Source organism: Gambusia affinis, linkage group LG06 (assembly GCF_019740435.1).
Source record: "Gambusia affinis linkage group LG06, SWU_Gaff_1.0, whole genome shotgun sequence".
Taxonomy (NCBI): domain Eukaryota; kingdom Metazoa; phylum Chordata; class Actinopteri; order Cyprinodontiformes; family Poeciliidae; genus Gambusia; species Gambusia affinis.
Genome location: NC_057873.1, coordinates 23,084,766 through 23,101,103, shown reverse-complemented (window position 1 = coordinate 23,101,103; position 16,338 = coordinate 23,084,766). Strand labels below are relative to the sequence as shown.

Genomic DNA, 16,338 nt, shown 5'->3' with positions numbered 1-16,338 from the left:
GACTGCAATGTTTACAACTACACATCAATATATGTTCAGTAAGTTCACAACATGCGTCCAGTCTTTACTAATTTAGTTTTCCAGCTGCTCAATTTTAGATACAAAGCAAATTAAAATGAAGTAAAAAACAGAATATTCAAAATTTATAAGAAATACAAGAAGCCTGACTAGTAGGAAAATTATAAACAGATTAAAGTGCATGATTTGTGCAGGCAGCTGTATTTAATGTCCAACAAAAGTGCAGAGCATTTAGATGAGAATGTCAAAATTCACCTTACTGTCTTTTTCAACTATAATTGGCATTATTAGTTTCCAAGGAGATAATATTGTCCTGAAAAAGATTTGAAGGCTTTGATTCGGATAATAAAATCTAAAATAGGTTTAGCTTTTTGTGTTTATTGTTACAAAAATATGATAAGATATGACATATCTTATCAGTGTAGTTCTACAGTACAGACCAAAAGTTTGGACACACCTTCTAATTCAATTCAATTAGAAAGTGTGTCTGTAGAACTACACTGATAGGATATGTCATATCCTATCAGTGTAGTTCTATGTGTAGAAACGACTTGCTACCAAAGGAAACCATGAATTGTTACTAAGGAATTGCAAACGTTTAGAAAAGAATTATATCTATGAGCTGTGCAGGCGAATGAATACTTTGAAAGAAAATATGTTTTCAGAAACTAATTTCATGAATATTGTAGAATAAAAAAGTGGATACCATTTTTTTTTCCAATTTAAATATACCATCAGTTAGGAATATGACTTTAAAAGAAATGAACATGAATATACTCTAATGTGACCTTTATACCGTTTTTTTGAACTGGACAAAACCTTTAAAATCAAATCAACTTTCAAACTTTCCATTCAACAGATGGAAAGTTTGAAAACATTGCATTTATGTTTTTAAATCTGCCCTCCAGGGGGCATCTGAATATATAAAAATAACATCCATCTTAAAAAAAAAAAAAAAAACAGAAGAATTGGAACTGAGTGGAAGGACATGAAAACACCTAAACACTTTGAACAAATCCACTCTGATTAACCCGTCACTTTGTTCTGAAGAGCAAATATCCAAAATGTGAACCGATGGCTTACCTGGACTCTCACGCGTTTCCTCTTTTAAACACTGAAGCACACTGCTGGGAAACGTTTGTTTCTGAATAAACGCACAACACGTCCAATAGAGCCACGTTTTATTCACAGAAATATAAAGTAGTATGTCAATTACATCACTTTGTACAAAATTGCACAGACTCTTCAAAACTCAGTCAGACAACAGAAAGTTCAGCTGTGGGAGAGTTACGCAGAACAGAAAGAAGTGCGGCTGCTGATTTGTGGGACGGGTCGGGGAGTTTTGTTTTGTTTTTTTTCTCCACTGTTTCATAAAGAAGAACCGGTTGTACATAAATAAGACTCGATAGGAAACATGTCATTTACATGGGTGAAGGAATAACTGGCTTTCAAAAAATAGGATTCTTATTGGCACATGAGCTGCTCCATTCACCCGATCGTTGAAATCATCTTCCAGGCCCGGTGGCCATCCTCGATAAGACACGCTTAGCTGGGTATTTCCAATAAAAGTAGCGGTTTTTTTGTTTGTTTGGTTTTTTTCTTTAAGAGAACAGTTTTCACATGAAATGTTTTCCATTCATAATCCTTTTGGCAAACTGAATTAAAAAAAAGTATTTGTTTCTGGCCATTGCTACTGCCTGTCTGACGAAATAACCTTTGTTAATTTTATCTTCCATGTTGGATTCGCAAAGTCACCCAAATTAGTTTGTTTTTCAAACTGAATGTATCGTACTTTGAACGTAAATCAGGTTTTTCCCTTGAAATAATTTGCATAAAACCTCAGTTCGTACAGCAAAACACCATCTTTCTATTCAAGCATGGCCACCTTGACCACTTTGTCCTAGTCAATACCCACAAGCTAACCTGCAGAGCACACACAGCAGCCCCCAATGCTGCCATTCACACACACACACACACACACACCCCCCCCCCCCCACACACACACACACAAAGAAAAAAATAAAAATAAAACATGTTGCAAGTCGTCCCAAATAGAGCTGGGTTTTGTTTAATCCTCAAAGCGTTATTTCAAAGTAATCTTATGTTAACAGAGAATCTAAACTATAGGTTACCACTGATGGTGATGTGTGTGAATACGGAACCGCCACCAGGACGGAGGGACCCGGAAAAGCATGTTTCAGAAACACCACTGCAGCACACACACACACACCCACCATTAAAAATATCTGGACTCTAATACACTACCACACATTCAGAGTAACAACCCGCTAACACGGGAGCCGTCCTGTCCGGTTCATAGAAACTATCTCAAGCTTTTTAGCAAAACAAACACCTGACCTTGTGTCTGGACGTAGTGACCTCTCTGGAACGTTCAAAAACCTTTACAGATGGCATTTTTAACATCCGCTCTTGCAAAAATAGCCACATCCCTATAACTTTTCCCACAACTTGTCACTCTACAATACAAACTTTAGTAGATTTTAATTGGGGTTTTACGTGACAGATCAACACCGAGTTGTGCCTGGTTGTAAAGCAGATTGAAAGTCATGAATGCTTTTAAAAATCTCTTACAAATAAGAATCTGTAAAATTTTTATTTGTCCGTTCTTCTTTGCACTCAGATTTGGTGGACAAATCTGGGTTTTCTTTCTGGGTTACTCTTCCCTTGTAACCCAGAAAGTGAACCTCTGCGTCCGTTTAAAGTCTTCTGCAGCCTACAAAAAGGTTTTCTAGGATCGCCTTGTATTTATCGACATACATCATCTTTGACCAACTTCCCTGCCCCCGCTGAAGAAAAGAAGTCCCACAGCATGATAGAGGTACTACTGTGTTTCCTCATGGGGATGATGGGTTGAGCGTCATCATGTATAATGTTGGCCAAAACGTTTAATTTCGTTCTCTTTCGTGGTGCAGTAGAAAACTTGGAATATTGTTTTATAGCCTAATCTTGATTTGAAGTTCCAAGTTCTATGTGTTTCTTGGTCTTCCTGTTCAGTAAGGTACTCCAGCTAACCTGCGAAGCCTCGGCAGAACAGCTGGATTTAAACTGAGATTAAGTTTTATGCAGGTGGACTGAGGGCGGATGGCCACAGTGGACTTTTTCTTGCGTTTATCAGAGTAAAAGGGGGGCAGACTTTGAATGTAAAACACATTTTTTTTAAAAATTTCATTTATAAAAATTAAAACAAATTTGTATCATTTTCCTTTCATCTCACAACTTACTTTACTTTGTGTTGATCTCACACATAAAATCTCTCTGACCGAATGTGGAAAAGACCCAGAGCTATGAATAGGTTTGCAAGAGATTAAACTCACATTTTTAGGGGATCTGAATCGACTCCTCCTCCTCCTCGTCTGCTTCAGTCTGTTCTGAGTTCAGGCTAACTGTCAGGCCCCCTCAGGCTGTTCAGGTTTAGGAAAAACACCTCTCAGCTAACACAAACACATGTGCTAGCTGTGCCAGTGTTAGTGTAAAGACCCGGAGCCGGACTCTGAAGACAAAATCCTCGGGGGACAGCGAGGATATCCGGGACAGATTCAAAGCAGCTTTACAAACATTAACAGGATGCTCCGAGGAACTGAGCGAGAGAGGCGGGGGGTTTCTGCAGGGTCATTTCAGACTCTCAGTCCTCTGGCAGGGCGGCGACACCAGCTTCGCTCCTGGGGAACTATGGGTAAGGCCGAGCAGAAAATGGACAGAGGAAGTGAATCGAAACCATATGACTCCATCTGCCTGCAATCATCAAGTTTTTCTATTTATTTTATATTTTTTTGTGCCTCTTCACCTCTTGTTCTGTGTCTGTTACCCACGTCCTTGATATCAAGCAAAAAGGGGGAATTTGTTAGCACGGACACGCCGTTTGGCATCATTTGCTTCCCAGGAACAAAAATAAGCCGAGGAAATGAGGAGTGATTTGGATCAGGGTTTTGTTGTTATTGATGTTTCTTTAAATGTGCGGAGTTGTCCTTGACACCTTGTGTTTTCAGGACGTAAACAAGCCAAACGTTTTTTTGTTTTTGTTGTTTTTTTACGATGGTTGCTTAGTAGAAGGAGTACTGGTTCTCCACGGCGCGGGCCCTGCGGGTCCCGTCGGAGTCGTGGTAATCCTCGGACGCTCCGCTCGAACCCTCCAGCAGGCGCTCGGAGCTGTTGCTACGGCTCTGCAGGCCGCCGCCGCCCAGCCCCGTACCGGGGTCGCTCCGGGAGAGGGACGGCATGGCAGTGGGCGAGGACGAGGTGCTGGAGGACAGGGGCCCGTCGGACGAAGGAGCAGGAGCGGCAGGGTGAAGGGCCGGCTGGACGGGATCCGTCCTGCAGGACGCATCCCGAGGAGGAGTGAAAACCGGAGGCACGGTCGCATCTGTGGCAGAACAAAGAAAGTATTTTTAAAAAGTGGACACGTATGTAGAAACGAAACAACTCTGGTAGCTGGTCGTCCTGGAGAGTCAGGAGTAAAGAGCTCCTTCATGAATCAGTACGTAAACACAGGCAGTGTGTGCCTCCTTTATTATCCTTTCTCTTAGTGGGCAAGAACACCAACAACACTGAGGCCAAAGACATGCCTGAGCAGCGCATCAATACGGCCTTTTACACCTCGAATGAAACCCTCGCTTTATTTGCATGCGAGTGAGTGGATGAGTGTGTGTAGGACCCACGTTTGGAAAAACAGAGGGCCTCTTTGTGACCGTCGGGGTGGAGTCAGAGTCCAGGCCTGCATGCAAAAATCCCCCTCCCCTTACTCTGCTGCACAGGGAGGGGAGGGGGGGGCATTTATCCACGGAGGGTGGTAGGAGGAAGGAAGCTCAAAATCTGCCATCCATCAACACGAGCAGCCACCTGCAAGTTCCTCCTGAATATCATTTATGTGGTAAAAGAGATTTTAGCTGATATACGTGTGTCATTTGAAATCACATTAAGGTTCAAACGGTCAGTGGCTTTTCAGGAAGACAGACAGAGTCCAGCTAGTTTGGCCCAGATGGTTGATGCTTATGGGTACTTTATTTTTTTTAGGAATTTTCACCAACAAAATGAAATCTTGTAAAAGTCTTTTTTAAACGCGGAGCTATTGTGCATTTTCAAAGTTCATGGTGTCATTTTGTAGCACAATCAAGTAACTTTGTTATCAAAATTTGACATATATATATATATATATATATATATATATAACATGACTAGAAAAGAAGTTGAACTTCACAATTTGACGCCAGGAAATTGTGTGTCTGTCTCTTTAAGAAGATCCTGTTCTTTCTGAGACCCCGCCTTCAGCATCAATATTGTCGTTTACAATCATTCATAGGAGACTGAGCAGCAGGTCATATAATGCGCCAGGTGTTTGCTAAGTGCAGCTGCCGCTAGTCTGGAGGAGCTGAGTGAGATCTTTTAAGCTCTCCTGAATGGCTGGATTAAAGGATTCCTCAAACAGTCAAAGCAACACTCCAGTCATGATTTTGATGAGGGAATAACATTACAACATTATGTAAAGCTCAAAGTTGATTTTACATAATACCCCCATCCCCTCTAATAGCACATTACTATTATTATTATTTTTAAGTAGGTCCACAAGCATCGCTCTTGCTTTATTTAATGTTCTCCTTTTCCGATCAGCTAACTTTTTCCCTATCCTTTTCATTCCCAAATTTTCTACAATAAATCTCTGAGCCCTTTTCCTAACAGCTGCATGATGTGCAGACATTAAACTGAACACATGAGGCCTGTTCAAGTCTGCGTGTCGACATACCTGCAGCGGAGCTTCGCTGAACCTGCACATACGAGCGTAACGTGATGTCAGCCGATCCGCCGGACTCCAGGGGAATCGGGTGGGCGTGGAAGTGTCTCAGCATGTCCGTCACGGTGTGGAACCACAAATGGTGGACGTGGCACTGGCCGTTCTCATTAACGGACAAACGTAAATGCTGCAGGGAGGAGAGAGAAAGAGAAAATGAACAGGGAACGAAATGAGAACGTTGCCAAGGTAAAGAAAAGTTTTTAAAATCAGTCAAAAAAAGAAAAAGAAAGAAAATGGGCCAGCTGATGCACAGAAACCCAGACAGAGGGCATTATCTTAAGAAGCGTCTTGTTGTGGGAGAAGAGTGACAGCATCCCGAGGCTGACACCAGGGGAAATGATGGCAGCCGACACTTCCTCAACACAGCCGACTGGCAGGATGTGATGGGATCACATTACATAAGAGAGCAAAGAGCTCTCTGACGTTACAGAGACTTTCCTAGGAAATGACAACTTAGCTAGCTGTCAGCTGCAGAGACTAAAAGTATTGGGTTAAATCTGTTATTCTGGATGCCTGATGTCAATTATCCTAATTACACAATGCATTATCAGGGTTTTGCTAGTTTTTGGACAGTCTTTCGGGTTTCATCAACTGAAATGTAAGACTTTTTGAGAACATTACGAATGAAATTTAAGACCTACATCCCAACACAAAAAGAAAGAGAAATGCACATATATTTTTTCAGGGGACCAAAATAGTAAAATTTTTGTTGTCATTTTGTGACTCTTGGCAGCGGCTTTGTACGTCTGACCCGTCATATCGCTCTCTACAAACTTCCGTCTTGCATGGTTGAGCTTGTTTTGCACATAATGTTTGCAGCCTCATATGGTTCGGCAACAGAATTGAGCCAGTAGCAAAGATGAATGTAAATAAATGTACACTTTCCCATGATACACACATGATACACACATGATACCCACATGATACACACAAGCTAGCTGGCTAGCATTAACAGCTTGTAACTGACGGCTTTAACTGCCTCCAGACACAGAAAGCAGAGAGTGATGACGCCTCACTGCAACTCAAACTTTTGCCTGATATAAAACCCCTATAAGAGAAACTCTGCATCGCCAAAAAATTTAAGACTTGTCGTAAGTATACATAAGGCCATCGTACATTTTCTTTACTCGCTGTAGGATGTTTTAAGGCCTTAATTTAGATCCATGAATGTAAGACTTTTTAAGAATGCATAGGCCTGTCGCGATAAACGATAAATCAATTAATCATACCATAAATTAAAAGTATCGACGTCATTTTAATTATCAACCTTTATCGTCTCTTTCAGCCTTTTTCTCTTTCTGTTGATGACACTGAATGAAAAAAGGCTCAACTCCGCTGCTCTCCACTGACCCTCCCTTCCTCATTTCCTTAGTTTAATGTCCAGTTCACACTACACCATCTTAGTGCTGTCGGTTGATTGTCGGCCCATTTTCAAAACCTGAGAGATCACACATTAGCCGACAGAAATCCTAGGTATAACGGTTCGATCGATCGTGCCATGTGGTGTCCAACAATGGGCACAAAATAATGGCTACAAGTCCAGTTAACTAATTTTAAAACCAGGCATTAATCAATGCTTTACTACAATCTACCTGCAGTGCATGTGGCTCTAGTGTCAGCGTAACGTCCTGACTGAATGAAAATCATTTAAACCTATTTATGTCATGTTAACGAAGAACAGCTGAAAAGTTACCGGGTTCATCAACGTAGCGATTTCGCTCCAACTCCTCCCCTCGTCATTTATATATTCTTTGCACCAAATGTTTTATAACCATTAATGTTGTTTCCACATATCATCTCCAATGTCCGCTGGACTTCTGGTTGTCAGCTGTTTGGATTCCCCTCAATAATTTCCCCTCAGAAAGCAGGAGGAGAATCCGGCTTTCTGATTGGCTGCCTGTCACATTCAACAGGCAGGTTAACGATCCCAGTGAGAAAAACCCTGATTTAGATCGGAGGGGCCACAATGATCTACCATAACACACCACACACACTACAGGATGATAACAAGCGACAATCTTAGAACTTTGATTGTTCTAAGATTGTCGTAAGGTGAAAATGTAGGTGTGAACTAACATGTAGTGTGAACTATTGCATCAGGTAGTCGATGTGCCCATCTTCTTTATTTAAATCTAATGATTACTGAAGGGCAATATGGTAAACAGACTTTATAATCTGCACTCTTTTGGTTGAATCCAGTATTTATTTACACTTTGATGTTTTTATTCAAGTACATTTTTGTTAATGGAGACTGAGAATCCATTTTATTTTTGTTTTTGGTTGTTTTATTTATTTTATCAGTTCCAGTGTTAAGTGTTCTTGTGAAAATAAAGTGTATCTATTTATGGTAGGAAATCACATGTATTATTATGTAATTTCCATTAAATCAGTGTAAAAATGTCTTCAAACAATATTATCGTCTATCGCAATAGTTTTTGAGACAATTAATCACTCAGCAAAATTTGCTATCGTGACAGGCCTAAACATATATATCTATAGATATATATAGACATATCTAGATATATCTATATATAGATCTATATATATCTATATCTATATCTATAAATATATATAGATATAGATATATATAGATCAATATCTATATATATAGATGGATATATACATCTATTTATATAGATAGATATATCTATATCCATCTATATATAGATATAGATATAGGTCTATATCTATATATATCTATATAGTATTGATATTATAAAAGTGTCAATTTGCATTCACTAAATCTTTTTAGACTGTGGCAGGAAGCCGGAGCACCCGGAGAGAAACCTGCAAACTATTTATAAAGTTTAATTACAAAATTTATTTTTTATCTGCACCTAAAGAGAATTTAGAGAGACCAATTAGACAGACGTGATTTCATACGGTGTGAGGAAGTCAGAGCGCCTGGAGAGAAACTTCAGACAAAAAACTGGTAAGATCCATTCATTAGGGGTACAAAAGTTTCCAATGTTACTATTTAAAATCCCAATATAGAAAAACGAAAACAGAAAAAACCAATGCTAAGAGAGAAAAGTAAGGAATTACTCGCCCAGTAAAAAACAACACAAGGAAAAAACACCCAGCACAACAAACTAAACAAAAACAAAAATATTGGCATAAATTTCCCCCAGAATGTTTCTTCTTCTATTCTGCCGTATATTTCAGGACCCCAATTTTCTGTCTGACTCACTTCAATTTCTGCTTCCTCAAAATGGCCACTTGTTTCATCTTCTGCGCTGTTCTGTTCATCCAAATTTAAAGGTTCTGGCTCTTCTCCAGAACTTTCTTCACCATTCTGGAGAGGAGGCCCAGGAGAAACCGTCACTCTAGTTGTATTTAGGTGGTCACTCTGAGGTTCTGCTGGATTCACTCGCTTCTCGTAAATATAAATGAATCCGTTTTGATACATATCCTCCCTGCAGGGTTCACCAGGACTGAGGACATGTTCATCCACCACCTGTACAGTCTGTCGTCCTCGAATCAAATATGTGTAGAAATGTTCTGACTTAACATCTCCACAAATGACGGAGGACAGACTGTACAACTCAGTTCCACTTTCTCCTGGCACCTCCAGGACTGGATTGGGAACCACTGGAAATCTTCTTTCAACCCACCGTGGCAGAAAGAGAACAATCACATTATTGTTGCTCAGGATGTTTTTGCGATTTAAACTTGACCTGCAGTTTGAGCAACAAGGCTGGCCCCACAAATTTATCCAATAATTAAACAGTGAAGCGGTGTCGTTTAGTGAAGTCGAGGTCGGAAGTACAACAATGGGGCTGTTATTCAGTAGTAGTAAGAATGATTTTCCACATCTGGTACAAGTGTTTTCACTGTACATTTCGCAATCCGTGCTGCCACCGTATGAATCGAGCCAGACAAGAACAGACTCCAGTAAACAAGAAATTTCAAACTGTTTCCCCAACTCTGGTGATGGTTGTCTCTCCCTCAGTTCCATTAAAACTGGGGAGATTTCTGCTGGGCCAAAGCAATATCCAGGTTGGTGGACGGCAGTGTAGATAAGACTGGCACAGTTGGGGATAGAAGATGCCTCTTTGAACAAGTGTCTCCGAGCCAGACACCGTCTGGTGACGCTCAGGTTGAGGACACTTTGAAATCCAGCACTCATCCAGCTGATGTTGAAGTGGTTTGCAAATGTACAGATGTCGCTCTCTATCTGTCTCATTCCGCTTTGTTCCTCATCTACAACTTTCCCATCCGGGTCAGTTTGTTGTTGAGGACCAGAGCAGAAATGCTTTCCCAAGACTTTTCTCTCATCCGGAGAGACAACTACCCCAGCCGGGGTAGTTTTGTCTTTTGGAAACGTTAAAGAATCATCATTATCTGGGGTTTCATTGCTGTTCCTGTCAGTGAAACTAGCTTCCCCGTCCGGGGGGCAGTTTAATTCAGGTTCAACAGAAACCCTATGCTTTAACGATGAGTTCATAGATAGATCTAGGACTCTGTTTTCATTGTAAACGCTGCGTCCCTCTGAAACAAATTCCTCGTCCGAGGAACTTGTAAAATCAGAGGTGCTGGAAAATGTGCTGGAAATCAAAGGTTTCTCAGTGAATTCAGCCCCAGAAAAAACTTTCCCAGCCGGGTCAGTTTTTTCTTTGGGAACAACGGGCAAATTGTTCCCAGAGACTGAATTCACATCCTGAGTTGAGACGACAGACGATGTCTTAGTCAAATCCAATGCAGAGGCTTCATAGTCAACTTTCTGGTTGACGGAGCAAACTGACCCAGCCGGGTCAGTTTGCTCTCGGGGAACCGCTGAAAGTTCATTCTTAGCAAATGAAGTGCTCTGGTCCTCAGTACTGCATTCTGAAATCTCCGTTAAATTATTGTCGGTGTCTTCGAAGAAAACTGGCTCCTCTTCCAGGCAAACTTTCCCAGCCGGGTCAGTTTGCTCATTGGGAACCGTTGTAGGTTCGTTTCCAAATGAAGTGTTCTCATCCTGAGACACACTCTGGTCCACGTCCTTCCCTGGGAGGTAATGGTCACACAATTTCTTCATTCCTGTTGTAATGAGGTAACCAAGTCCCCAACCAACAGGAAATATTAAGGGATAAGGCATTGCTGTAATCCTAAAAATCTTTGTCTGACACAAAGCTTCGTTTCACTGCACTGTTTAGCTCCTGACTGACGATGAACTGAGTTACACGCAATTAAAGTCTCAGAGACCTTCTATGATGTCATCATAGAAGGTCTGTGATGTCATCCATTACCTCACTGGAGCTCTGGTGCAAGGTCTTGCTTCTGATCGTTGCTATGGAAACGATCACATCAGTTCTGCATGACTCAAACTATAGTTGAAATAATGACTAAATATTTAAATAATGTCATATTTTTAAAATTTATTTAACATAAAGAGATTGACAATAGATTTTTATATGATTGAATTGTTTCATTTGTAGTTTTCTGTATCTGCTGTGGTATAAATTGTCTTCATCCAATTATCCATTACTATTTTTTAACACAATCCTTTGGTAAGCTAGCTGCACCAAACTATGGTCCGGGGATCCCAGTTTGAGAAAGATTGGTTTAATCAAATCTATTCTACTATTATCAGACACTTTGATCGCTCTGATTTAAGGGGATAAATCAGATGAGATTAACAATGATTTCCCAAAATGAAAAAAAGAAATTAAATGATCTATGCAGTTTGTCTTCAAGCAGCGAAAAGGTGCATAGACTCTGCAATCATAGTGATAGAGTCTATATTTTATTAAATGATAACCTGATAAAGAAAAACCTACTTTGAAATATATATTTCAGGACCGTCAGCATTAATGCACTAATACATGATCTGAAAAGTTTAACTCGAAAAGTTTAACTACTTACGTAGCGAACCGTTAAACCGTTAAACTTACGGCGTTAAAACTAACCGTTAAAAAACTAAACTTGCTACTTACGATGCTAGCGCCGTTCCAGAGTCGACTTTTACGTCACTTCCGTTGACTTTATATATTTTGATTTCCTGTTACAAAGGTCACTGATTGGAGATGGAAATATTAGCTGAAGGGTTGTTGTTTACTATACTACCACAGTGTAAGTCACATATTCTGTAATGATTAATAATAATGGATAATTGTTTGTCTATTCTTATTCTAGAGATTCTATGAAGTGTAAAAACTAATTCATTGGGTTTTTCTGTCATTTTTTTAAAATAAATTGATCAAGTTTTTTTTCATTGGACATCAAAAACAATATGTAAAACATTTTGAAATGCCTTGCTGCTGAAATGTGCTATACAAATAAAATTTGATTGATTGATTGATAGTGTGAACTATTGCATCAGGTAGTCGATGTTCCATCTTCTCTATTTAAATCTAATGATTACTGAAGGGCAACATAGTTTACAGACTTCATAATCTGCACTCTTTTAGTTGAATCCAGTATTTATTTACACTTTGGTGTTTTTATTCAAGTACATTTTTGTTAATGGAGACTGAGAATCCATTTTATTTTTGTTTTTAGTTGTTTTGTTTATTTTATCAGTTCCAGTGTTAAATGTTCCTTTGAAAATAAAGTGCATCTATTTTTGGTAGGAAATCACATGTATTATTATGTCATTTCCATTAAATCAGTGTAAAAAGGTCTTCAAACAATATTATCGTCTATCGCAATAAATTTTGAGACAATTAATCGCTCAGCAAAATTTGCTATTGTGACAGGCCTAAGAATGCACAAACACCCTGAAAGAGATGACAGAATCCACCATTTTAAGGTGCTCCTGTCCTCAGAAGGTCTCACCTTGGCTTTGCCCTGGAAGTTGAAGGTGAGGACGTACTCGCCCGGCCGGGTCTCGCTCTGACGAATCACGAAGAGCCCGTGGCTCCTGGCCCCGCCTGCAAGCACCAGCTGAGCCGCTCGAACACGAGACAGAGTACCGTGAAACCACGGGTAACCTGCCAAACTGGCATCGCCCTCTGGCTCCTTTGTTCCTTCGCCACCACCTGAACAATGTCACAAGTTAGGTTTTTCTTTTTGTATGGTTTTTTGAAAAAGCGTTCCAACACTTAAACTTTATGTTTTCGTCATGTCACATCGACAAATTAATTGTATTTTAATAGGGTTTTTTTTTTTACATAATAGGTGAACGGATATTAGTTCAGGTGTGTCCAAAGGGCGGCCCGCCAAATTTTGGAGAGATCCATTTTAATGGGAGAAAGCCCAAACAGCGGGAGATGAGAATCAAGTGGAATAACCAACCTAATCAGTCACATAAGATCCCAGTAAAACACATAAAAGTTTGCAGCTGAAATGTCACAGACTTTTATAAAGTTCAAGTGTCAGCCATATTTCTGAGAGAAAAAGCAAAGCGGCGTTCTGCTACCTGCAGAAGCGTTGGCACTCTGGGCCTCTGGGGACTGCAGGAAGCGCTCTAAAGGCATGTGTGAAGGGTGCTGAGTGAACGGAGGCTCCCTGCATCGAACCGAGGGGGCGCTGTAATGATCTGCTGCTGTGGGACAGGACCTCTCTGCAGCGCGATACACACCTAAAAAGTGCATTTTTATATATACATCAGGACCTTTATTTTTTTCCCAGCATCAAAGCATGTAAACACTGTTCAAAGTAGAGTGAAATCTCGGCTCACCCTCGGAAAGCAGCTCGCAGCTGCAAGAGGCCACCATGGAGCAGTCTTTGGAGGCCTGACCGTGAGGACATGACGCCAGCTCGATGTCATCGCCGCTGTCTCTATACACAAGGAGGCAGGTCAGAGCAACCGCAGGAGCGTTTACACAGGAGCAAACAAACATTAGCCGTATCCTAACATGGTCCTACGCGCCACCACTTCCTGCAAACAAATAATCTTTCTGTTTACATGAGGGCTTGTGCCGACAAAACGTCCAACTAATCCGAAAAACTGAGCGGCAGAAACCTGCCCATGTTTGTTGCTCAAACAGCCTGTCAAAAAGTCCACTAATTGGATGATTAATGACTATGTGTGTTTCCCTTCCCGCTCCCCTCCTCTCACTTCCTCCCTCCGTCTTCAGTCAACAACAAATATTTATCTGCCGGTTTACCCGGGGTCTATGCAGTCCTGGATATCAGCAACCCAGGAGTTTTTCTGCAGAGAGTCGATGGTTTCCAGGATGTACTCCCCCCCATTCTCCACCTGTGAAAGCAGCCAAAAACATCAGTCACACACTGAGCTTCGTCCACCGCATCATATTGCTGCTGTGCCTGTTTTGCAGGTGACCTGTTCTCCAGCTTAGAGTCACCTCTGTGCTGCCGTGTTTCTCCCCATTTTGGGGGCATTTTAAGCGACTGGGTTGGCGTAAGAGTGGAGCTTGGGCAGAGCGTACCTTCAGAACAAAAGTGTTGTCCTTGTCGGGCATCTCCAGCGGCATGGTGGTCCTCACCTCCACGATCGCTGAGAGAGGGATGCTCACTTTAGGCTTCGAACACTAAGACCCAACAGACAAACAGACTCGTTAAAGCTCACACGTCGTTCTGCGTGCCTAATTAGCAGCAAAAAATAATTTGCTGCTGATTTAGAATCTCTAAAATTAAATTCACCTGAAAGAAGTCAAATAAAAGTCGGACCTGTTTCCAGTTTACTCTAGTGTTGATTTGGATGGACGGACGGACGGTAGAGGTTGTGGACTCAAAGTTTTACGATTGTGATAACAATAAAAGTGGTGATATGAACTTTTTGTTACAATTTTTTTTAACCTCACATACATTTATTTCAACATTCCCATATGTAGTACGTCTCTTTAGGACTCAAATCACATGAAGAAGTGTGTTTTAAATCACTGAACTACACAGTAACTGAATCTAATCAAATTTCAAACTTATTGATACTAGGCCTGTCGGATAAACGATAAATAAATTAATCGTACGATAAATTAAAACTATCGACGTCATTTTAATTATCGCCGTTATCGTCTCACTGCGACTCAAACTTTTGCCTGATATAAAACCCTGTAAGAGAAACTCTGCATCGCCAAAAAATTTAAGACTCGTCGTAAGCATACATAAGGCCATCATACATTATCTTTACTCGCTTTAGGATGTCTTAAGGCCTTAATTTAGATCCATGAATGTAAGACTTTTTAAGAATGCATAGGCCTGTCGCGATAAACAATAAATCAATTAATCGTACGATAAATTAAAAGTATCAACGTCATTTTAATTATCGGCGTTATCGTCTCTTCCAGCCTTTTTCTCTTTCTGTTGATGACACTGAATGAAAAAAGGCTCAACTCCGGTGCTCTCCACTGACCCTCCCTTCCTCATTTCCTTAGTTTAATGTCCAGCGCACACAACACCCTCTTAGAGCTGTCGGTTGATTGTCGGCCCATTTTCAAAATCTGAGATCACACATTAGCCGACAGAAATCCTAGGTATAACGGTTCGATCGATCGTGCCATGTGGTGTTCGACAATGGGCACAAAATAATGGCTACAAGTCCAGCTAACTAATTTTAAAACCAGGCATTAATCAATGCTTTACTACCTGCAACGCATGTGGCTCTAGTGTCAGCGTAACGTCCTGACTGAATGAAAATCATTAGAACCGATTTATGTCAAGTTAACGAAGAACAGCTGAAAAGTTACCGGGTTCATCGTTCATCAATTGCGTAGCAATTTCGCTCCAACTCCTCCCCTCGTCATTTCTATATTCTTTGCACCAAATGTTTTATAAACATTAATGTTGTTTCCACATATTATCTCCAATGTCCGCTGGACTTTGGGTTGAGCCGTGTCAGCTGTTTGGGATTCCTCTCAATAATTTCCCCTCAGAAAGCAGGAGGAGAATCTGCGCTTTCTGATTGGCTACCTGTCACATTCAACAGGCAGGTTAACGATCCCAGTGGGGAAAAACCCCTGATTTAGATTGGAGGGGCCACAACGATCTACCGTAACACACCACACACTACAGGATGATTGGTTATGAAATCACAAGCGACAATCTTAGTACGATAAAAGTTCTAAGATTGTCATAAGGGGAAAATGTAGGTGTGAACTAACATGTAGTGTGAACTATTGCATCAGGTAGTCGATGTTCCATCTTCTCTATTTAAATCTAATGATTACTGAAGGGGAACATAGTTTACAGACTTTATAATCTGCACTCTTTTGGTTGAATGCAGTATTTATTTACACTTTGGCTTTATGTTATTTCATTTTTATTCAAGTACATTTTTGTTAATGGATACTGAGAATCCATTTTATTTTTGTTTTTGGTTGTTTTGTTTATCAGTTCCAGTGTTGGGTGTTCTTTTGAAAATAAAGTGTATCTATTTTTGGTAGGAAATCACATATATCACATCATTTCCATTAAATCAGTGTACAAAGGTCTTCAAACAATATTATCGTCTATCACAGGGGTGGGCAATCTTGGTCCTCGAGGGCCGGTGGCCTACAACTCTTAGATGTCTCCCTGGTCCAACACACATGAATCCAACAGCTGAATCGCCTCCTGAGAACAGTCAGGTTCTCCAGAGTCCCGCTAAGGACCTCATTATTTGACTCAGGTGTGCTGAAGTAGAGTTGCAT

At 40.6% G+C, this 16,338-nt stretch overlaps 1 protein-coding gene across 1 annotated transcript in view; it reads right to left on the bottom strand.

Annotated features, from left to right (window-relative positions):
• Positions 1-1,182: 1,182 nt before the first annotated feature.
• LOC122832109 (SH2B adapter protein 2) overlaps positions 1,183-16,338 on the bottom strand; it is a 36,662-nt gene continuing 21,506 nt past the window's right edge. Inside the window, exons 3-9 of the mRNA XM_044118531.1 lie at positions 14,140-14,241; positions 13,858-13,949; positions 13,428-13,528; positions 13,167-13,328; positions 12,584-12,786; positions 5,777-5,951; positions 1,183-4,399 (exon numbers count right to left, since the gene is read on the bottom strand). Coding sequence (XP_043974466.1) covers positions 4,080-4,399; positions 5,777-5,951; positions 12,584-12,786; positions 13,167-13,328; positions 13,428-13,528; positions 13,858-13,949; positions 14,140-14,241 — 1,155 coding nt within the window. The 3' untranslated portion in view covers positions 1,183-4,079. The remainder of the gene's footprint in view (positions 4,400-5,776; positions 5,952-12,583; positions 12,787-13,166; positions 13,329-13,427; positions 13,529-13,857; positions 13,950-14,139; positions 14,242-16,338) is intronic.